This window comes from Poecilia reticulata, chromosome 3 (assembly GCF_904066995.2).
Source record: "Poecilia reticulata chromosome 3, P_reticulata-male-v2, whole genome shotgun sequence".
Lineage (NCBI taxonomy): Eukaryota > Metazoa > Chordata > Actinopteri > Cyprinodontiformes > Poeciliidae > Poecilia > Poecilia reticulata.
This window is the reverse complement of record NC_088832.1, coordinates 19,880,894-19,903,876: the sequence shown is the minus strand read 5'-3', so window position 1 is coordinate 19,903,876 and position 22,983 is coordinate 19,880,894. Positions and strand designations below refer to the sequence as shown.

Below are 22,983 nucleotides of genomic sequence, written 5' to 3'. Positions count from 1 at the left end.
TTTGGGGTTTTATGTCTTTATTTTGCAAACATTTATATTCAGTCTATAGATATACAATAGGTAGTTAAAATTAATGAAAAAATAATAATTCTGCCCTTTTTTCTGCTGTAATGTCGCCTCTAGCATACACAGAGATATGATAACACCTTTAAAGTCTACATTACGTGTTACAAATGAAGGCCTTGGTATTTCTCTTTAAAATGAATGAGAAAGGAGAGAAAGTGCTCGTTTTAAGCAAGGTTCACATGTAAACATTTAAACGCATGAAGCAAAAGGTCATGAGTGATTCAGACAGTCTGCAGGTTTGGCAAAGGTTCAGAAGTAAGACTCTTCAACAAAGTGCTTCACTTTATAAAAGCAGGAGTAAGAAAAACGTCAGACAGGAAGCGGGCCGCGTTATCGTCCACCCTCACCGACCTGTAAACATGGCAGCTAGTGTAAACGCATTTCACCGGTCAGAAAATGTTAAAACTGCTGCTCAAGTACAGCCGTTTCATACAAAGGTATCACAAATTAGTTCTCAGTTTGAGAAGAACAATCTGTACACAAAAAACGTTGACGATGCGCTCTCAAAAACGGAGCTGCAATCAGACGCCCCCTGATGAGATAAAAACGACGTTGTCACAGGACAAAAAAAAAAAAAAAATGTCAGTAAAACTATTTAACATGTTAAGGCCACCTGGAAAAGGTTTAAGCTAAAACCCAGAGATAAAAGGTGAATTTACATCGATTCTTCCGGCGCAATCAGAGTGGAGAAAGACACAGAAGGTAGATGTAAAAGGCACAGGTGTGTCTGCAGGTACGTTAACGCAACGTGAAATAAGCTAAAAATTTAAGAGATACGTGGCTATTTTACATCGATATATACATGAGTGCATAGTATCCAACACTGTATGTTGCAGCCACTTCTGCTCCTCTATGAATGACACAGAAACAATAATTACTGAAGCTTTTCACTGGTCCAGGTTCATCACTACCTCAACAATCTAATAATCACCAACACATTTAGATTAACTCGTCGCTCAAACGTGTATGTAACGCTGTCCGCTGTAAGTGGCTTTGAGGTCCATGCATCCAAATATCTGAAATACTGGAATGAAAAATGTAATATACAGGAAATAAACTGATGAAAAAAAAAAAAGCTGTTCACAATGATTTTCAAACTAAATCAAAACGATTAGGTATTTTAAAATAGTGACAAATTTAGTTTTTTTATTTTAAGAAGAAGTTTGAGCTCACATGGCAAACTTGGTTAACTGGTCATCTTTACTGTTGGTAGTGATTGATTTGTTTCTGATCGGCTGTGAAAAGTGAATAAAATAAACATTATTTTCCTGTCGATTGAACTAAAGCAAACTAACTGGTAGTAAAAGTAAAACCCCGTAGCATTGTGCAGCTGGATGCAGCTGGACTTTTCCACACCGGTGCCTCAGATACGTTCAGGGAGGCATGAATTCATTAATTCACAGTATTTATGCATATTGGCTCACAAAAAAAATAAAAAATCAACCTATGTTTAACACATCACAGCATTTAAGCAGAACAAGTGACAGTAAATACATACACCTCTGAGCGGCTCCCCATAAGGAATCTGATTTGTAAACGTTGAAAGGTGCAGATAAATAAAGTATCTGTCTCTTTTTTCCTCCTGTCAGCTCCGTCAGTGGACCGAGCGACGGCTCTAAGGTTTTCCTTCATCTGACCCTCAGCTGGCAGGTCGAGGTCCTGGTCGGGTTCACTCTGACTGCAGCAGCGTCCGCTCCCCTCGTCCAATCACGGCGGCCGTTAGTCGACGCCGTCGAAGCCCTGGGCGTTCTCGATGGCGATGTTGAGCTTCTCCCTGAGCTCCTCGAACGACTCGTAAGGAGGGAGGTCCAGACGGTTGAAGCTTTAGGGGAAGAGGAGGAAAATGATCAGGATCAAATCTGCATGTGAGGAGAATCTCTAATAGGAATAAATTATAATGAAAAATGCCTCATTTTATTTGTTATATGTGTTTCAAACAGGTTTTCAAAAACAAGCAATCAGCAGGAAAGAGGAAACATCTGCATACATAACAAAGAACAAAGTGATTTGTTTACCACTACACTTTTATGCTTGAAAATAATCCTACCCCTTATCTCAAGTTAATGAAACATGCAACTTATTGACTCAATAATTATCAAAAATTTGAAATTAAAACCATGTTAGAATATCTATGTGCTTGTTCAGTACACTGTGTTAGAGACATCAAATAAAATTGTCTTGTTACAAACCAACAAGACAAGAAAATCTACAGATAGGAATAACAGTAATAATAATAATAATACAGCATCAGAATAATTACTAAATCCTTACCAAATTCTTCTTAATCTGTGTTTTGTAACAATAAAATTAAAAAACGGAGAAAAAAATGATACTGACAGTAAGACAACAAAATAAGCAACTATTAACACAGAAAAAGGAAGGGAGAAACTCATATTTGTGTTAATTCCCATCTTCCCTGTCCAGTGTGAGTATCATACAAATAGCTTTGTATTTATTTTTAAACTGGTTGATGTTTTGACATTGTTTTAGCTCCATACTCATTTCACTCCAGCTACTGTGATACAAAATATTTTCATAGCTGTTTGGATGCTACATATTTGAGATTCAGCGTTCAGTCAAAGTCTGATAAAGAAGCCGACTGAGCAGACAGAATGGAAAGTTGAGTGGAAGGAAAAAGTGTGGTTGAAATGCATTTAAAAACCTATTTTACTTTGACAAGCTGAGATGCTTTGACTGTTTCTGGCATTAAAGGACCCACTGACAGTCACTGACTGATTTATGAGCAAATATTTATGTTTACAGTAGATTTTAACCCAGTTTAATTTGATCATGTTGATTTTAATGGGTGAGGCGCTCACCATGTGTGGGCTCTGGGAAGTTTATCACTGGTTCCCCAGAGCTCGATGGTAAACAGCTGCGGTCCATTAGAGCCTGAAAGTAACGACAGAAACAACAGGAGACGTTTTTACTGACGTCAGTTCAGAAAAACACAATGAAAAACAAAGTAATTTAGGAAATTAAAGTTTATTTTTAACTGAAACAGAAGAAATTACAGTTTTTTGAAGTGATTGATTGGATTAATCGTGATTAATCGATTACTGAAATAATCATCAAACAATTTAGTAATTGATTAATTGTTAAAAAGTAAAAAAAAACTATTTGCTAAAAGAACAACACACAAAATTAAACAAAAACATTTACATTTTGAATTTAATTTAATGAAAAATCCTTCTTTTTCTGTAAATATGTTCAAACCAGAACTCAGTAGTTTTAGCTTCACCTCTTTCAAATTCTGCAGAAAACATTTTGCTATCCAATTATTATTGACTTAATCAAATTTTTAAAACTTTTAAATAATATTTTTTTAGCTGCAATTGCTACAAAAAAATCAAGTGTTGACCAAACGAATGATATGTTGCCGAAATAAAATGTTGATTTTCTTAATTAAGAAAGGAATTGAATTATTCATTTTCATCTTTTAATGCATTTCTAACTATGTGTTAAAAAAAATCTACAGACTGTGCCTTTTTTCTGTCTCACCATAAAGTTCTGCGAACCCGTTCATCGGGACTCTGGACGTTCCCGTCACAAACTGCAGGAGTCGGATTCTCTTTTCTGCATCCATCAGCAGCACCGTCTGCACAAGTCAATAAACAATAATCAATAAACAATCACACCCCAGCCAAATGATAACTCTGAGCCGAGGTGAGGAAGATGCTCTTGCCTTCCAGAACCACTGGATGACCATGTGGTCGCCACAGTAACCGCTCTTGTACTTGGTGTTCTGCCTCCAGTCGTTCACATCCACGTCTCCCAGGCCGCACATGAGCAGCTGGGAAAAGAGTAAAAACACGGAGAGCAGATTATAATCTAGGTTTATTAAACATTTTAGCACCAGATCAACTAAGTAAAAACTCACCTCGAGCTCGTTCCCATCAAAAATCCTGATCAGATCCTTTGGTATCAGCTCAAAGAATCCCTGAAATGCATAAACATTTACTTTTTCTTTTCTTTTCCTCCACTTTTATTGCTTTACCACCTCAGAAACATTTACTTACATCTTTGAAAGCCGTCATCTGTTTCTGTATTCTGTTCACAAATCTCCACTGCATCACCAGGCTGCCACACACAAAACGTATGATAAACCCGCCATTTAAGCTCTCAGAGCAGTAATAAACGTATCCGAGTTGTTCTTACTCGATGTATTCTTTCTTGTTTTCATTGGTGACAACAATCTCAGAGCCTCCCGGTTTCAGGTCATGCTGGTGAGTCTGCAGGACGATATTTATTATTTATTACAAGCTACGGTATTTAAATTAAAAGTCTGGAGGAAAGTGTTAGCGATGCTGAACATGCCTCTCCAAACAGCTCCTCATCAATGGTGAACCTCAGGTCCAAATCCTCCGGGTCGTTCTCCAAAATCCACTTCAAGGAGTTGAAGTACTCGCTGTCCTAAATTGCAACAAACGCAGATTGAAAACGGTCAAAATGCTCCAGGTAATTTTCAGTTCATCGTCTTCAAACGCGGTGAAACTCACGACAGACTCCATGTCCTGCAGCGTGATCTGCTTCTCCAGCATCATCTTGTAGAACGGCCGAATGAAGAACGCTGGAGAGATAAACCGAGAGACGAGGCTCAGAAAACATCCATCATCGCAGCAGGAGGCGTTTTCATCGACGTTGAAGAACTTCCTGTTCAGTCAGGAAGCACTTACCATCAAGGAGTTTTCCGTGAAACACCGCCATGCCAGCCACACGACCAATGAACTTGAAGTAGGTCAGGTGGTCTTCATTGCACAAACCGGAGTTGGGGTTGACCTGCAGCGTGTAGTTGTCTCTGAAAGGAACAGAGAATTAACTAAAACAAATTCAGTTTTTCTGCTTGTGTGCGTGTTTCTAGGAGGGAAGCGTCAGACGCAACACCAAAACTCTGGCTGATGCTTATCAGAGGTAATGTGATGCGCTGGGTTTGGTTACAGAGGACGTTCTGGGGTGTTGGATGATAAAGAACCGACTCTAACCAGCTGGCTCAGATGAAACCAGATGGCAGGACAGACAAGACGTTTTCTCAATCAGCAACAAAATAACAGCAACGTTCTCTCTCACGGAGACTGAAGCTTGGCCTAGTTAAAGCCCTCTAATCTGAAAATTAACAAGTCAGTAACAGAAATGGTTGCTTAGTTCTCTATTTCACAAAACATGCAAAGAAACAAAATTAAAATCCATTTTTACCCGAGTGCACACAGTGAACGATAGTTAGGCCAAAACAGAGGCTCTTTCCTGTACTTTAAAGTGATGCTGATCAACAGTTTTCCATTTGCTTTTGTTTCTTTCTTAAATTTTATGTTGGAACGTAAATCTTTTTCTATTTGTGAGGTTTCGACATGACCGGTGCACATAAAATTCATCAACTCAGCAGAGGAAACAAGATCACAAAACCTAACCAGGTATGTTTGCTCTAGTTTCTTTAGTGCAATTTCTGCAAGATATACGAGTTTGTTGTATGTAAATAATTCCTCAATATTGTTTAAAAGTCACGGTTCCTCTGGCACGGGAAAAATGTCTCATCATAAGTGAAATAATCTTGTGAGATTGTGTGTTTTTGCATTGTAACGAAGCAAAGAAAATATTTTAATATAATCCTTTCTTACTAGCCGTCTGTCACAAATACAGTTTTTTCCCTTATTTCTTTATTTTATTTCTGGAATGTGACATTTACCAAAAACAGAAGTTGACATAAAATAAGATACAAGCAGCAATAAGAGCTATTAACTGATAAACTGGCATTGACAGGATGATCAGCTGAAGGACGATGCAGCTGCACAGTCCTTCAGGAGAGTTTATTGTAAATATTTATTATTTCATAAAGACATGACGTCTGCATTCAGTTCTGCTCTTCAGATTCCTTCTTTTTTTTTTTTCTTACATTTTAACAAGACACTGAAAGCAAAAAGCAGCTGAGATTTGTATGTTTTAAAATGGATTTGAATCAGTTTCTATTAAAGTAGAAACATTGGCATATTTCACATTAGTAAAGTATCTAATTTAGACCTTTAATCAGACAATACAAACATTTATAATAGCTGGTTCACTTGAAAACACATTTTAAATATATCTGTTTAAGATTATCTTCAACACTTTGGAGGATGGAAGCTTTTCAACACGGCCTAACTGGGCATAGTTAATGGTTTTTTTATGGGTGTACTGATTTATCGGTGCTGATTTCCTTAATTTTGGGAATTGGTGATTGGCTGATGTTTGCATGTGAAGCTGATATCATCCACTGACCTTTTCTGCCTCAGCAAAAGTCTAAAAATAAATCGGCGTCTTCTCCTGTGAGAGAGACAGACCTGGCAGACCGACTCTCCAGGTCACGTCTGCATATTTACAGTAAAAATAGTCGCCCCACTGTTGCCGACTCATCAACTTTCTTGCCATATTTAGCAACATTTCAGACAAAAAAACAAATTGGCATGGGATGAAATCAGAATCAGCAGGTCAGGCTTTTTAAAAGATCGTAATCAGCGATGGGACAGAAAACGGCAACAGTTGTAACAACTTCTATTCTGATGCTGCCTTCCTATAAAACAGCTCAGGTAAAAGAAGAGAAGCTGATTTTTAATTTATTGCGTGACCAACCAAAGGCAAAATCAAACGAGATAATAAAAGTTTAAACATACGTGGCAGAATATTCGAACAGTCCATAGTACGGGTTGAACATCTCCTTGGACATGAGGAAGAACCACTCTCTGGCCAAGCCGCCGTAGTCCAGGCCCTTTTCCCCCTCGAACTCCACCCAGAGTCGAGCCTTCAGCAGCTCCGGCCGCTTCACCGCCAGGATGCGTCTGTAGGAATCCTCCAGCACCGAGTTTCGTTTCAGCTTCAGCTCAAAGCGGTTCGGGATGTCGGCCTTTGTTGGGAACAAACGCCGTTCAGCTGTTACCTGCTGCATCAAATCTGTAATCGCTGCTGCTGTCTGATTAGACTCACCGGTTTGATCAGCCTCTTTCTGAAAAACTCGTACTTCTGCTTGTAATCTCGAGAGTAAGGCACGGCCTGTGATGAAACAACGGCATTAAGAGACACTACAGCTTCTTACTCACTGCAAAAACACAAAGTCTTAAGTATTTTTGTCCTGTTTCAAGAGCAAATATCTTAACAGAATAAATAAGACTTTCAGCAGGAAACATGAGCTTGTTTTCAGTAAATAATTCCTTAATTTTGATGAAAAAGTCCTAGTTGATGTGTAAAGAGTCTGAAGAGTTACATGTAAGGTAGATTTGTCTCATTTTAAGTGTACTACAATAAAAATAAATCCAAAAATCATGTGTTTTTTCAGTGCTTCTATGGCAAAATATTTCTTTCTATACTCACTGGACCAGTTATAGCCGAGTTCTGCAGTCTGGGATCGTCCCACTGTGTGGCTCTGGTGTCTATCAGATGAAAATTTTTTTAAATGTCATCCACAGACAGTAAGAAAATATTAATACTGCATGAATTCAGTTTGTAATTTTGAGTCTATGAAAGCGTACGGACTGTGATTTATGTAGAATATCCTGCCATCGCTGTGGATCCGCTCTTCCCATCCAGGCTGCAAACGAAGAAAACATCAGAAACATGTTACAGAACTTCATGTCCACCACGCATCCAGTGACCTAAATATATATATACACAAGCATTTGTCCCAGCCACGTCGTTCCCGAGCGTCTGTAATTGAAGAGCTTACTGGCAGCGGGCCGAGGTCTTTGGGGTCGAGTGAGCCGGTCCTCCTTCTCTGCGCAGGAATCCTGAGCCTGGGATCTTCCTGAGGAGCACAAGCAGGTTGTGTTTCAGTCAAAGATAAATAACGGCAGTTGGTGACGGAGATCAGAAGCCGTTCCTGCTCTCACCCAGGTGGTCATCTTTGTGTTGTGATTGATAAAGAAAGGTCTTCCGTTTGGAGCGCTGCGCACCTCCCAGCCCTGCGGTAAGCCTGAGGCCTCTGCGCTCGGTCTGGGCTGAGCGGCGTATGTGGGGCCGACCGCCGCCGGCTGGGACTGCGAGCTGGAGTTCTGAGGCGAAGCTGATCCACTCTGTGGTGCCGCCGCTGCTGGTGCCGCCTCTGCTGGTGCCGCCGCCGCTGCTGCTGTTGCCGCCGCCGCTGCTGCTGTTGCCGCCGCCGCTGCGTCTGCAGATTTCTGTCCAACAAATAAACCAATAAAGTTTTATATAAAGTTTAGTATAAGAATGGGAAGAAACAGAATCAATTATTTTATAAACAGGTCAACTTTTGGGAAACCAAATTTAATCAAAGTTTAAAATAAATCTAAAGATAAGGCAATTATTTTCTCTCGCCCTTTCTGTGATTTTGGTGTGACCTGCATTTTTTATCATCTTATAACATCCTTTCCCATCATATCCCCCATGTGTATGTATTTGTATTAGTTGGTTTTATTTAATGTTTTCAATGAGTAATAAAAAATAAAGTGAAAAAAGTGTACATAAAGCTCAGCATAGCAATTTTTTTTCTGTGAAATTACATGAATGTATATTTTATAGATTATTAGAGTATAAAGTCAAAGTAGAGAAAGGATTGTTTTAAAACAAACTAAATGTCAAATATTAAAAAAACGATAGTATTCCAGTTTGAGAGAGTCATGTGTGGAATGATTGTTGTGACAAGTTAAAACTGTGTCTTTTACTGTAAATTTAAAAAACGTTTACAAACAATTTGTTAAACAAACACAAGAAGGTTTGATTATGATAATTTTATTTTATGAGTTCGTCTACAGACTCAGTTAAAATTCCTTAGAGATATATTTTAGATAAATACACAGGAAAGACTCTGCTGTATAAATTTTGAAATGGCTGTATTTCAAAATTAATACAGCCATTTAAAAGTGAAGGTATGATAAGCTTATCATTCCACCTACACGTTTTGGGTCTCCTCTTGTCATTGACAGAAATTTAAATATTCCTGCTTCCTGCTGATTTGTTAACCAAATCAAGTTCATTTAACTGGCGTTGCCACGTTAACGATCTCCAGTCACTTCAATTCAAAAACCTTTTTCATTGCTAAATTATGCAATAAATAGACATACGAGCTCAACAACAGAGATATTTGTTTTCAATCTGTTATTTAACCATCAGTTTGGTGAGAAGCGTCATTATTACAGCCGTTCAGCTTTCAAGTGTGTCAGGAAACCCTGAACCTTCACATAATGTTTGAAGTCTGTGCTTGCTGCAACATGATTTGCATTCAGATGATACTTTAGTCTTGGACAGATTCGCTGATAAGCCAACTCCTTTCTGCAGAACTTGCACACAGCGACGTCCCATCAGGTCATCTTTAAAAGCAAAAATGAACCAAGAGGGCCAGGAGAGGATCTGCTGCTTGCAGATGTTGACTGTGCGTCAGATTTATGATATGCAAAGTGAGCAGTAATAAGAAAGCTTTGTACCTGAACGACTGGTCGCACCCATGTGGTGGTTCGGGTGTTGTGGTTGATGTAGTAGCGTCTTCCTTTATTGTCACGCTTCTCCTCCCAGCCTGGAGGCAACTGAGGGGACGAGGGAAGTAACTATTGAACAATATAAATAAATAACACTGATCAGTAACGCCTCCCATGTAGACAGACACTGAGTTCAACTATATAGCAGGGAAAGACGGAGCAGCAGCTGTGAGAGCTGAGACGCAGCAGAGGCACCAGTAGTTTAGTGTGTGGTGAAGTGAAGCCAGATTAGTCAACCTTTTGAGGAGGCAGAAAGTACCCACCACAGGACTGACAGGTTGTTCCTCTCTTGTAGAAGTCTGCGAACTTTCTCTGAGACTGGAATGGTTTGAATTACTCATATGATTCTGCAGCAGAAGACATGAAATCTGTTATCAGACAGCACAGATCAGCTTTCAGCCTCCCTCCCTTCCTCTCTCGGTGGAAGCGGATGGCTCTCATTAGTCTGTTTATGAATTTTGTTAAGAGGAACCTCGTGCTTCTCACATTCTGTGAACTGCGCCGTTCTCTAGCCGAGGATTGTGAAACGCGATGGTTCCTGTTCTCGTCGCTGAACGACGAGAACGCCGGCGGCTCGCTGGACACGGGCGATGCGAGCTGATGGTTTCTGGGGTGCAAAGTGGATTCGTCCTCTGTGAGGATCTCCCAGCTCTGGAGCGTAAAGAGACAGTGAGGTTAAGAAGAAAAAAAAAAAAGGGCTTAGCAGAAAATAAGGAAATGCAAGAAAAAATACTTTAAAAACAAAAAAAGAGTAAGAAAAGTATAATTTAGATAAGAAGTAACACTGATAAAATGCAGATAAACTCATAAAACGTTCTTGTATTTTGAAACTGTAGTGTTTTCTGAAAGTCTCGTGGTTTCAGAAAGTTGTCTGCAGAGTGTAGTAGGTTCAAGACCTTTAAGCAGACCAACGAAGAGATTTTAAATTCAGTGCTTCGACACACACAAAGCTGAGGCTCAGGAATGGAGCCTTGAGGAACTCCATACAGTCAACATAAAACCTCTGAGGTCTGGAAAACCCAAAACACCTAAACCAGTTCACCAGATAATCAAGCCTTAAAAGTTTCAGATGCATCAGTACCACAATATGTCGTCTGCAACGTTTACCAACACATCACTGATGTGGTCTAGTTGAAGATCTGACTGGAATATGGCACTAAAGTTTATTTTTCCTCAAAAACAAAAAAAATTGGTAATCAAATGTGTTTCTACTGATCCCAGTCAATAATGCTATGTAAGATTAAACTAACAGGAGGTTATTCAGAACATCCTTCAAAACAAAGAATCATTTATTTAAATGTTTTAAAGCACCACATCAAGGCAGGAGGTCAAAGGTAATTTAGCTTTTTTCTGGTTTTGTTAAAAATGTTACATTTTTAATCCAGTTTGAACAACAATAACAGTTTCTCAATACAACACTACACTGTTATTGATAAGAACTATGTTTTGGTAAGTGGGAACCTATTTAAACAATTAATCCCACAGACTGGAAGACTGTTTCAGGCCCAAACAAGTCGAAGATTAAGTCTCTTCTTTTCTGTATTTGTTCTTTCTTAAAACCTGTAGAGTTAAATACGTGGAGTGTGTCGTTTCCACCAGGCTGATCAGATCGTCACTCGGTGTCGTCTGTTTGGCATCAGGCAGGTAATGGAACAAAGTTTCCCCTCAGCTTTTTGCTCTGAAATGCTGACGTGAGAGGATTGCAGCTTATACTCATAAAGCGTGGCGAATTATCATTTATCTTGGAGCTTTTTGCACATCTACTAATAAATCTGGAGGCAACATAAAGTTAAAGTTAAAGTTTTTATGAGAGAATGTGTGACTTCTGGAAATAAATTCAATCAAGTGTCATAAGCAGGTATGAAAAGTGTTGCATAAGGCAGAGGCTTTGTGTTATTTTTAAGCATTAGACCAAAGGGTTGTTCCATGTATCACGATTAAAGGCTTACGATGAGCTGAAAGTCATCGGTTTCATTAAGGTGGAGCTAACCACACCGAGAGTTAAAACTTTCATTAAATCATCCAAAAACAATTGAGACCTAAGGGTAAAAAACATTCAGATGCTAGAAGAAAAAAACAAAATGACTCCTGGTATTTGGTTAAAAGTTCTGAAGTAATATTAAATATATGCTTATTTATTTATTACTACTACAGCAGCGAGGCAGAGTCACTGATACCTGTTAACTTTTCTTAACTTGCATGATTGTGAGCTGAAGTAATACAATAAATGTGCTGAGAAACAAACATTTTCATTACAGAACGTTATATCTTGAACAGAACGTTATATTTTGGCAGAGTGAATTAAACTCTCACTGCATTAGCAAGTCGTCATGTGACTTAATGGATCAGCAACAGGGCGGGGCAGCATGGCTTAAAAATAAAATCTTTGCCATATCAGATCTGATTTAGATCTTTCTTTTCTAAAATAGAAATTACAAACGATGGGGAATATTTTCAAAAAGTGGCTTTTATTTCAGTCATCCATTCTGTGAGTTTTATGATGGAGTATTAGGGTCCGGCTATGAGAACTTTTGTTCATCTAGAAGAATAAAGATGCAATTTTACTAGAATGTCTTAAAATTAAGAGAAAAAAATTGTTTCCGTGAGAAGAAAAGCTTCTAGATATCAGCATAACCATCTCTATCTTTGTGGTTTTCTTCTAAACAGACTCAGTCGTTTGCGCAATCGCTTCAAAGTCCTGACACTGATAATAATTTGACGCCGATGTGTTAAAAGATCAATTATTTTACTATGTGTAAAACTGATAAAGTATAACTTCAAAGATGTTCAACATAAAATTTTTTGAGTCATTTTTCATGTTGGTATTTTGATAAAATTACTACTTAATTACGATTTTATTATTACGACACTATGACTTTAATATTATCATAAAAAAAGAAAGACCTTAAGGTTTTAATATCCCGCTGTAGAGTTGACCTGAATTCAAAGTCCAAATGAAGAGAAGCTGTAAAACAATACTGCCAAACAAAATGAATCACTCTGATTTGTGGAAACACAAGGAGTGGATTGGAGAAAAACATCCTAATTCTCTAACTGAGTTTTCGGTTCTGTCAAAAAGCAATAAAAGCTTTTGCAGAATAAAAACTGAGGATCAGTTAAAGAGTTCCTTTAAGATGCATCACTGTGGGCCTGGACAGGAAGCAGAACGGCGTTACCTCTGGAGACTCCTGCGGCGTGGCGTTCTCGTCGTGGTCTGAGATCTGTCTGCGTGTGATGAAGGCAGGTTCCACATCTGTGTTGCTGTTCTGCGGCCGGTGGCTCTCCCCGTTGCTCTGCCTTTGTTCAACAGACACACAAACACATGTTGGCTCCCATCCACCGGGGAATGAATCTGAGGAAACGATGTCACTCATGGAGGCATGGAGGATATCCTACTGCATGGTGGGCCGGTGCCACTGCGTGGTTCTGGTCACGTGGTTGACGAAGTAGATCCTGCCGAGGTTGTCCTGCCGCTCCTCCCAGCCAGGAGGAAGAGGAGGCAGCATCTGGCTCTGCCTGGGGCCCGACATGTCCTGGTCCAGAAGCTCCCAGCCCGGCTGCACAGGAGGAAAATATTTAAATCACTCAGTGCAGATGTGGAAAACTACCGTTTTTATTTCTTTGTCATGTAAGTTAAGAGGCTGGAAAATTATTCATGGTTTAAGTCTGTTTTTTTATTTTACAAATAAAAATCTGCGGGCTGCACAGTGGCGCAGTTGGTAGAGCTGTTGCCTTGCAGCAAGAAGGTTCTGGGTTCGATTCCCGGCCCTGGTCTTTCTGCATGGAGTTTGCATGTTCTCCCTGTGCATGCGTGGGTTTTCTCCGGGTACTCCGGTTTCCTGACTGTCAGGTTAATTAGTCTGTCTAAATTGCCCCTAGGTGTGAGTGTGTGTGTGCATGGTTGTTTGTCCTGTGTGTCTCTGTGTTGCCCTGCGACAGACTGGCGACCTGTCCAGGGTGACCCCGCCTCTTGCCCGGCACGCTAGCTGGAGATGGACACCAGCAACCCTCCCGACCCCACTAAGGGACAAGGGTGAAAGAAAATGGATGGATGGATGGATAAAAATCTGCAAAATGTGCATCTCCTCTTGGGCACTGCTTTTTATTTTTTTATATTAATTAAGTTTTTGCACATATGAAAACATACATGAACACTGACCAACCACAATCAACACTCAAAACCAAACTAAAATTTAGCCAAAAACAAAAGGAAAAAATAAATTAAACATTCAGAATAACGCTCTAAGAGTGGCCTGTGATGCTCTCAAGTTTAATCTATGTTATGATGATTTAATCAGATGAAGCATCACTGCACGGAAAAACTAAACGAAGCACTAGCTTACATCCAAATCCTCTGTCTGATCTGCTGTCTCCTCTTCTGAGCCCAAGTTCTTCGGCAGGTAGGTCATTTTGAGACGCAGATGACCTTTGACCCTGGACTTATGGCTGACCAGGGAAGAAAAGAAAAAAAAACAGAAAACGTGTTTAGATGAAGCCAAGAAACGTCAATGGGGAAATGCTCAAAAGCAAAATGAAAGTGTGATGAAATGCAAACCTTCGTGGGTGGAGCAGAAAATCCTTGAATGTGTATGGTCTTTGTGCGTTAGGATTTTCTGTCTAAAGGAAACAAAAGCAACAAAAATAAACCGCAAAGCTTTAACCTGCTGCTTAATGTGGCATTAAAACACCATTATTTTTGAAGACATGGCAATGTGGAATGATGGTGGCGTTGGATAATGAAGGCTAATTTGTATTTACAATTAAACACAAGCAGAAACGCAGCATAAACACAGCGGGCCGTGTTTTCAAAACTGAAGAAAACGAAGTGGAACTGACAGCCGAATAAGGGCACACGTTTATGTTTACATGGAGACAAAGGTGAGACTGAGAGAGCGTACAGTTAAAACACCTGCTGCTCTGCTCATCTTTAAAAAAATAAATATCCAAAAAAACAGGAAGAGTAAGGATATATGAACACTTAGTGTCCCTGTCCTGGTGGTTTATTCTGCTGCTTTATGTGTCACTTTAAGTTATTTAGTTTTTTCTGTGAATAATATTTATTACACATCTTTTACACGTACATCGTGTTTCTGGCTGCACTGCTACTGAACTGCTGCTCGCCTTCCAGGGGATGTTTTTACAAAATCAATTTGAACAAGCAGAAGCCATAATTTACATATGAAATGCAAGAGTTAACAAAAAGAAAAACACTGAAAAAACAATTCCTCAAAAAAATGTAACACCCAGTAAGAAGCTACCAGAGCTTCAAAATACAAAAGGAATAAACATGAGACAAAATTAGTCAATTGAACTAAAGTTTATGTTCATATGATTGAAAATGTTAAAATCTGTGTATAAATCAGAACTAGTACTTTTGAAGGAATTAAGAAACGTTTAACTTAAAACAAGCACATATTTCTTCCTGGAAAGTTACTTGAAAGTTATTTTTTTATTTCAAGTGTACTAAGATATTTGCATTAAAAATACTTCACAAGATTTTGAGGCTTGCAGTGAAATCATAACAGCGGGGCTACTAAAAAAAATTATTTTTTACCATTTTAGTTCAGTTTTGGAGTTTCTGTGATTAAGATCTGTAACTTAGATCAGCCTGTCTGAGTCTAAATCTTGTCTTCAGTAATTTCTCCAGTCTATGTTTTGTCTTCTGCTCCTATTGCATTTTCTTAACACTTGGCAGTGAAGAATGTGAATGCTGCTCACTTGGTTTTACAATTATGATCTGGAGTGTAAGTGAAACAAAACCAGCCACAGGGGCTTACAGGGGTTATTACACTTCGTTAAAGACAAGAACTCACCGGTATCTGATTTAAAGGAACGTCCACCTGTCCAAGAAAGTCATCACGTGTCTGAAAAGGAGAGACAAGGGGACACATGAGACTCATCTCCAAAACAAACATCAACGAGAGTATCCTCCAAATCTTCCCACTTAAACCACTTTAAAGTACATCACAGTCAAATACATGGAGTTGGCAGCAATTGATTGGAAAGATTTCTGCCACTTTCCTAAACATCCTTCTCCCTCTCAGCAGCCGTCTCATGTTACAGTAAACAGAGAAGTAGCTCAAACACATTATTCATTATTGAACAACCAATGCATTTCTGTATATTTCTCCACTTCATCTAGCAGAAATGTGTTTATCGGCTCCCAATTAATAACTGCTCCGTGTTATTACAAGAGAGTCCAGGATCAAGTACTGTAGCATAAACCAGATGCCGTGTCACCGCTTCAAACACGGGATATGTTTACTGCCTGGTGGTCCTGCAGCCTGGTAGGGGAGCACAATGCACAGCGGGGGTCTGCCTCGTGTCCAAATCAACACCCCCGACAGGTCACACAGGTGTTTACATAAATAGACACACCTGGTTCTTCATGCCTTTAATTACCAACAGATAGAAACAGGTGAAGAGGAAGACGCTCCCGTTCATCTTACCGAAAACTCAGGAAGTGACTTTAAAACTACATTGTTTTAGTCTCATTATCAGGGTTCAAAACACTTTTCAAGCATCATCAAGGGAAGCTTTCAAATTCTATGAAAGTTTTTCAAAATGAACTAAAATAAAAGACAGTTCCAACTCACTCGTATATACCGTAATATAATAATGGTAATAATGTCTTTTGATAATATTCTACATTCTACAGCAGAGAGAAAATAAACTAAAACAATGTTGTGTTTTGAAATGTCTCTCACACACCCGACTGGTCTGAGAACAATACACTAAAAATGATCTAATTTGAGTAACTTTGTTTGGCATATAAAATATAAGCCAACCTTCATTTCAATTACACAAATCAAAATGATATTGACAATGAAACAAGCCAAACAAATTGTGTTAAGATAAATGACCTTCCTGTTCAAATTAATGCTAAAAACACAACATGCAAAAAAATAAATAAATAAATAAAAATAAAATAAAATTTTCTCACTAAGATTTTTAGCATTTAGAAAATAGAAATAATTTTGGTGATTCTAACTGACCTAAAACAATAAAAAGTTTAGTTTAATTTAACTCCAGGTAATAATAATAAAAAATGTGTCTTTTCATGAGGTGTACGACAATATCTGGTTTCAAATGTAAATAATGTTTCCAAATCAAAATAAAGTAGATTGTACTTTATTAAAAAATTGACAGTTTGAATATCAAGCGCTTTCCAAAATGGCCATTCAAACATTTTTCAAGCTCTCGTACGAACCCTGGATAGCATCATATTAGTCATCACTGCATTTGCTCATCTCTTACAAGACATTTATCTGAAGTTTTATATTACACGTCTTATTACAGGGGAGTGTGGTTTATTGCATTTCAACAACCGTGACCTTTCTTTCAAGAAACTTTCCGTTTCTAACCGGTAGCTGCACGCCAATGCTGGATATTGAATGACGAATATTCAAGAGCTTAATCAGGACCGAGAGTGGTGCCATTCGGACCGAGTTTATTTACAGTCATTCACATCCAGCTCTCTTCAGGCACACCCTGCAATTTACTAGATTGTGTTGTTTATAGTATTTACTGTGGCTGAAGCAGCATATAGAACATAATGTTTACCAACAAGGATTGATGGAAACCAAGCACTTCCTGAAATACAATCACACACAAACATCTCCATTATTTTTAAATGGACTGGATTTGCTCTGGATTAGTGTGCAGCGTGTATAAAATATATAGATTTTATTGCATAAATCAACAATTGTTTGGGTTTTAACAAGCAGATTTTAAATCTGAAAAACAGGAAGCAAGTCATTTTCTTTGTTTTGCAGCTTTAGTTGTTTTGCGCTCTTATTTTACTGAAATGAAAAAGAACCGCCACGAACATTACAAACAGACAAAATCAAGTATTTTTGTCTTGTTTTTATTGGAAATATTACACTTGAAATAAAACAAAACTAACGTCTAAGTAACTTTTCAGCAGGAGTTTGTTTTAAGACAGTTCCTTGAGAATTAGCGGCAGCATAATGGATGCCTGGTCTAAAACATGAGCTTCCATATGAGAAGTGGAAGTATCTTCCAAGAAGGCAGGAAGTGGTAACTTAATGGATACTTAATTTTATAACTGGCTACGATTTTATACAATTTGAGAAATAACATCCTTCACACACACCCTTCTACTTAAAAAGGTCCTGACTGGGTGATCGCCTGAACCCAAGATGAATTATAAAGCCTGCATTTCCCTAAACATAGGAACTCTGTTGCTTAACTTGTTTAAACTTTCATTTTATACTAATAAACTCAAAATGAGGAGGATTTTTTTGTGTAATTTGGGGGAAATATTCTCAAAACAAATCTCAAACACATTCAAAATGAGTGAAATCAGATTACGCAGAACGACTGCAGTAATCTGTGAGCAGAGTTTATAAACCTGATTGAGCCTCGCCTTAATTCAATCAATAAAGCAGTAGCTTTTGAGGAAGTGGCTTTTTTTCCTTCCAGTAAAGATGGACAGACTGGAAAAAAACCAGTGAGCAATGAAGCTGCTCTTATGGCCTGATTAAAGCCACGGCCTTGCTTTTGCTTTAATTTTTACACATCGAATGCTTTCCATTTTCAGATTTTAGATAGATTATTTACTCTACTTTATTGCTTTATTGATTTTTTATGCCATTTTATCTATCCTTCTTTGTTTCATGTATTTTATTTTATCTATCTCTACAATAATCATTGGCATGGTTATTCTTGGAAAACACAAACACAAAATTAAATTAGAAGAATGTATTTTTTTTGTACCATTTCATTTTAAGTCTGTAATTTTAAGGATACTGTTGGTGTAGTCAATAGCCATTTTTGAAATGCTTTATAAATATTTTGACATTTTGTCCTAATTGTTTTGTACATATAATACCATCTCATATATAGGCCTGTCACAATAACAAATTTTGCTAGACAATAAAATATTTCACAGGTTATTGCGATAAATGATAATATTGTTGTTTTGAGATCATTTTTAAGTAATGGCAAAATAATAATGCAGGAGCAAGTCTAAAAGATCAGTAAACTTTAAACTAATGAACATTTAACACTAGAACTGGAAGACATTTTAAATATTCAAAATAAATAAACAAAACAAATAAAATTTGTTTTGAAGTCTTTGTAATCAAAAATTGGGCTAGTTGAAACAAATGCACCAAACTGAAGACTTTTATCATCCAGTTTTTGGTAGAAAGAGATAAATGGTAAAACATACCAATGGAAATAATTGAGTTTGTTTTCCTTTATCATGCAATTAATTGATTATTTTGACAGGCCAACACATATTTTTTAATAAATAATAATAATAATAAAAAGATGTCAGCACATTCAAATCTGCCACACGTGCTTGGACTAAATACTTTGCTGGCTAATTTAGTACAATGTCACTAACAATAGTGTTTACCATCTGCTACCCATCATTTAACTCTTCATATCCTTTTCTTGGAAGCCTCCCTGGTGAAGCAAATTTAAAAACAACGACACAGGAGCTCTGGATGCATAGTGCTTAAATTAAAATTATAATGACAGATAAATTTCCATTCAGGGCATCCCTGAAGATTCAGGTGACACAAAATGCTGCTCGGTTTACAGGCTGACATTAGGACCAGATCATAAACCGTATAAGCTGGAGGCAACCTGCATGCTCAGAAATACGTCTTACATGTGCCACGACAAACTGCCTTGACAGGTGGGAGAAAGAGCTGCCCAGTTAAATGCTATGAGAGCGGCCAAACTAAACTGTGTGGCGACGATCCATCCTGAACGAAGTGCATCACGGTTTGAGATCCACTTGTTCATTTGACTTCTACCATAATTTTCTCATGGAAAATGTATAGTATAAACATAATTAGTTCAAGTCCAGTAGGAAGGAAAGGTCACACTTTTCCAGAATGGTGGCTGGAAAATAATATGTTGGAGTTGAGGAGGGCATTTTTCCTAATAGGGGTGTGATGTCTTTAGAGAACATTCCTGCAGGAATTTGTACCAAATGGCGTAACAAAACCATATCCTCCTAAAAAGGTCCTCAATAAATCCACTATCCAAGTGGCATACAAGCTAAATTCCTCGAGATTATTCATTTGTAGGATGAGATTAGAGCCGATTAGACAATGTAAACTGATCTATAATTGCTTAAAGATGGTTTTCAAAATTATGACAAAGATTCATCCAAAATACGCAGCAGAAATGGGATCTGACTCATGTTTTCCACCTCATTTGTGTAACACAGCCACATCTGGTTGTTCATTAACTTTGCGAGGGAGCAGGTTATGAAGGCAAAACAGATAAGAGGAGCAAAGCTGAAGGTTTATTTAAATCTCACAGCTAGTTGCATCACTGCAAGCGAGTTTAAAAGCAACCTGAAGGGGAAAGTATTTGAATTTGAGGTTTTTCTAAACGGTGCTGTAAGTCTGCGACAAAGTGACTATTTTACCACTTTTTTGCATGAACATCATGTTATACAATAATTATTCTATGATTATGTAAAAAAAAACGCAAAACGTTTTAACTAAGAGCTAATTTAGACTTTTTGTCATTCGAGAACTGAAGCCTAAAATACTTTTTGTTCCCTTTTCTTGTCTCTTGTGTATTTGTTAGATGTCACTATAATCAGAGGTAATAATGAGACAGTATTCAGTGTGCAAGTCCAAACAACGTTTCCGTAAAAGACAAATTACTCAGGTAGGCCTTCTTTCTTGACAGTTTGCTGGAGACCGACACCTGATATTTCACAAACACTGCTTGGTGGGGGGGACCCACAGGGAAGCTAACACACCATCTGATCGTTTACTGGGAAGGCCAACACTCTTTGCCCCCCGCCCCCACACACACGCGCGCGCCTATACACACACACACACACACACACACACACACACACACACACACACACACACACACACACACACACACACACACACACACACACACACACACACACACACACAGATGACTGGCTGGCATGGCTGCTCTCGTATCATGCTGTTAAATTTGAATCCAGAGGAGCCGGCCGTGCTTCAAACCACCAGACTATCTGGAGTCGGGGGGATATTTCAGAGCCGCCTTATTTATATCAGCAAAGGGGGCACCGCGTTTCCCCGACACTTAAAATAACCACGGTAAATACGTTGATCGCCCGTAGGGTTATCAGATTAATGAGGAGAAAAAGGAATATTATTCCGCAGTTGAGTTTGAACAGACGTGAAAGAGACCCCCAAGACGGAGGGGAGCTGGTCTCTCTTATTTCAGCGGTTCTTGGAAACTAAAGTCCTGACGGATTTACTGTAATGTAACTGAACACCTGTGAATGTTTGTCCACACTGAGCTTGTTAAATACATGACTTGGAGTTAGAGACGCTCTCAGTTACTCTTATAAGCAGCATAAAGGGTAACACTGAGTTTCACAGACCCCAGAAGGAGAAAGTAAAAAAAAATTAACACTTGGATAATATGTCTGCATTTGTTATTTCTATTCATAAAAGCCTGGTGTTGTTTTTTGTTTCTGTACGTAAAAGCAGCAGTCAGGAAGGCATTGTGACAAGTCAGACCAAAACCGTGTGGAATCCGCTTGGACTAGTTTAACAACATTGTCATCACATCCACAGAGCTCTGTCACAGGGCCATTATGAGACTGGCTCTTAAAAAAAAAAAAACTTTCATGAGTATTTCTACAGTCAGGAAACATCAGCGAATGTAAACACTCACCTCCCTGTTTCCTTTGTGGCTTTTTTTGAAGTTGTTGGGATAAGCGGGAACCTTTGCAGGGCAGCAAGGAGACAAATGAATGTGTACATGTGGGGAAAGAGGGCTGCTGAGTTTTGGGTTTGAAACGTGACATGAAATCCCGGTGTTAGCGTAAGGCACCTCCAGGGAAAAGCTCCTCTGAATGGCACGATGACAGTGTTTCCCTTGAACCTTCCCTGATGAACAGACCCTACTGTTTTTCTCAGGTTGCTTAGATGAGGAAAATAAGCAAGCAGAGGTACTCTGATAAAGTTTTTTGTGGGCTTCACCTTGTCTTTCAGAGAGTCCAGCCGGGTAATGAGCATCGGGGAGATGTGAACTGCCCGAAGCCACAGATGCGACTCGTTTGGCCGATGCCATTGGTCTCTGGTGGGCAAAGCGTAGCATCACGCTGCTAGAGTGAAGATTAGATGACTGCTCCATACCTGCAGTCTTGTCCTCCAGTTTGCATTTTGGTTCATCCTCTAGCGGGATGTTAAAGTGCACCGTGTGTTTTGAGTCCCTAAACTCGGATGAGTAGTTTCCTTTTGGCTGATTGTGGCCACTTAGAGAAGCAATGTTGGGCTCTTTACTCGTTACTTCTTCATCTGCTTGGAAGAATTCACTGGCAGGTGCCTGGAGAAACGGTTGGTTAGATCCCCGTAGCGGGGGCAGAGCAAACAGAGCCGCAGATCCTACGGGAGACGCAGGCGGCGTGCTGCAAGGGCTCCTTGGAATAATGACCAGGGAGGAGCACCGCCGCAGCGGGACCTTGGACCTGCGGCAGACCTGGGGCCTCTCCTGACTGCTCCTGTGCTTTTCTGGAAGCTCCGGCTCAAAGATGCTGTTGCTGCTGCAGTACCCGGCGTCGCTGGCCATGCTGCTATTGCACGATCCCCCATCAGAACCGACACCCACGCCGGCCTCTCCATCCTCTGCGCTCCCTTCCAACTCGCCGCTTGGTTTTCCGCACGGCTGCAGCGAGATTTGCAGAACGCTCTTCTTGTTGCTGCCTCCAGAGTTAACCCTGGATATGAAGACTGAAGAGCTCTGACTGCTGGCAAACTCTGGTGACAGAGGAGTCACCTTCAAGTGGACTGAGCTGTGCGCCAGATTCTCTGCGGGGCCGTGCGCTGACACACTGACTCTGCTCTCCTCACCATGGCAGCTGAGGCTTTCAGAGAGGGGGTCCGTGTTGCTTCGTCTTGACGCGAAATGCAAGCGGAGCTGACGTGCCATTTGTTTAACTCTCTAATCCCTGCAGCGCTGGTGAGAGGTGCATGATCAAACTTGCTGGTAGGAAAAAAAAAGTGGAAGAAAGCAACTGTTCCGCTCTCTGCTCTGTGATCTCAATCATTAGTGGCTGTGCATTGCCAAAATAGCTCCAGTGACAAGCTACATTCCTCTGCAGGCTGATCTCAGCTTTTAGCAGGCCATTGGTTCGGTTTGAAGAGATGACCCAAAGAGGCGACCCTTGAAGCCGAATCGATCCTCTTGAAGGAGCCTCTGCCCTACGCAGAAAGCAATGCTAAACTAAAACTTAAAAACAAAAAAGCCAGTCAAACAAAACCATGGCAGTCCTCCACGCTGAATCCTAGACTGAAGCTCTGGCCGCTAACTTGAGAGTCCTGCTGCTGCTATGCCACTAATGTTTCTGCCGCTCTGTGCCCCCCGCAAATAGTTTTACCCGCTGCTATTGAATTACAGGAAATCAAACAGAATAAATGCCAGTGTAATTCTGCATTAAAGCGAGGTTCAAGCTGGA

The 22,983-nt window shown here is 39.4% G+C and overlaps 1 protein-coding gene across 7 annotated transcripts in view; it reads right to left on the bottom strand.

The window, feature by feature from the left end:
* Positions 1 to 22,983, bottom strand: part of nedd4a (NEDD4 E3 ubiquitin protein ligase a) — a 33,796-nt gene continuing 10,813 nt past the window's right edge. For 2 of the 7 annotated variants that reach the window (XM_008405394.3, XM_008405395.3), the window contains 24 exons: positions 15,332 to 15,382; positions 14,074 to 14,135; positions 13,862 to 13,964; positions 12,915 to 13,075; positions 12,695 to 12,815; positions 10,005 to 10,169; positions 9,782 to 9,865; positions 9,468 to 9,587; positions 7,917 to 8,204; positions 7,754 to 7,831; positions 7,564 to 7,618; positions 7,402 to 7,460; positions 7,018 to 7,083; positions 6,708 to 6,937; positions 4,743 to 4,864; positions 4,566 to 4,636; positions 4,384 to 4,479; positions 4,225 to 4,298; positions 4,086 to 4,146; positions 3,947 to 4,006; positions 3,752 to 3,859; positions 3,568 to 3,664; positions 2,886 to 2,958; positions 1 to 1,888 (listed from right to left, as the gene is read on the bottom strand). In XM_008405394.3, coding sequence (XP_008403616.1) covers positions 1,786 to 1,888; positions 2,886 to 2,958; positions 3,568 to 3,664; positions 3,752 to 3,859; positions 3,947 to 4,006; positions 4,086 to 4,146; positions 4,225 to 4,298; positions 4,384 to 4,479; positions 4,566 to 4,636; positions 4,743 to 4,864; positions 6,708 to 6,937; positions 7,018 to 7,083; positions 7,402 to 7,460; positions 7,564 to 7,618; positions 7,754 to 7,831; positions 7,917 to 8,204; positions 9,468 to 9,587; positions 9,782 to 9,865; positions 10,005 to 10,169; positions 12,695 to 12,815; positions 12,915 to 13,075; positions 13,862 to 13,964; positions 14,074 to 14,135; positions 15,332 to 15,382 — 2,508 coding nt within the window. In that variant the 3' untranslated portion in view covers positions 1 to 1,785. Of the gene's footprint in view, positions 1,889 to 2,885; positions 2,959 to 3,567; positions 3,665 to 3,751; positions 3,860 to 3,946; positions 4,007 to 4,085; positions 4,147 to 4,224; positions 4,299 to 4,383; positions 4,480 to 4,565; positions 4,637 to 4,742; positions 4,865 to 6,707; positions 6,938 to 7,017; positions 7,084 to 7,401; positions 7,461 to 7,563; positions 7,619 to 7,753; positions 7,832 to 7,916; positions 8,205 to 9,467; positions 9,588 to 9,781; positions 9,866 to 10,004; positions 10,170 to 12,694; positions 12,816 to 12,914; positions 13,076 to 13,861; positions 13,965 to 14,073; positions 14,136 to 15,331; positions 15,383 to 21,200; positions 22,968 to 22,983 lie in introns of those variants that run through there. The other 5 variants (XM_017304153.2, XM_008405393.3, XM_081605190.1 and 2 more) reach the window with 5 other exon arrangements.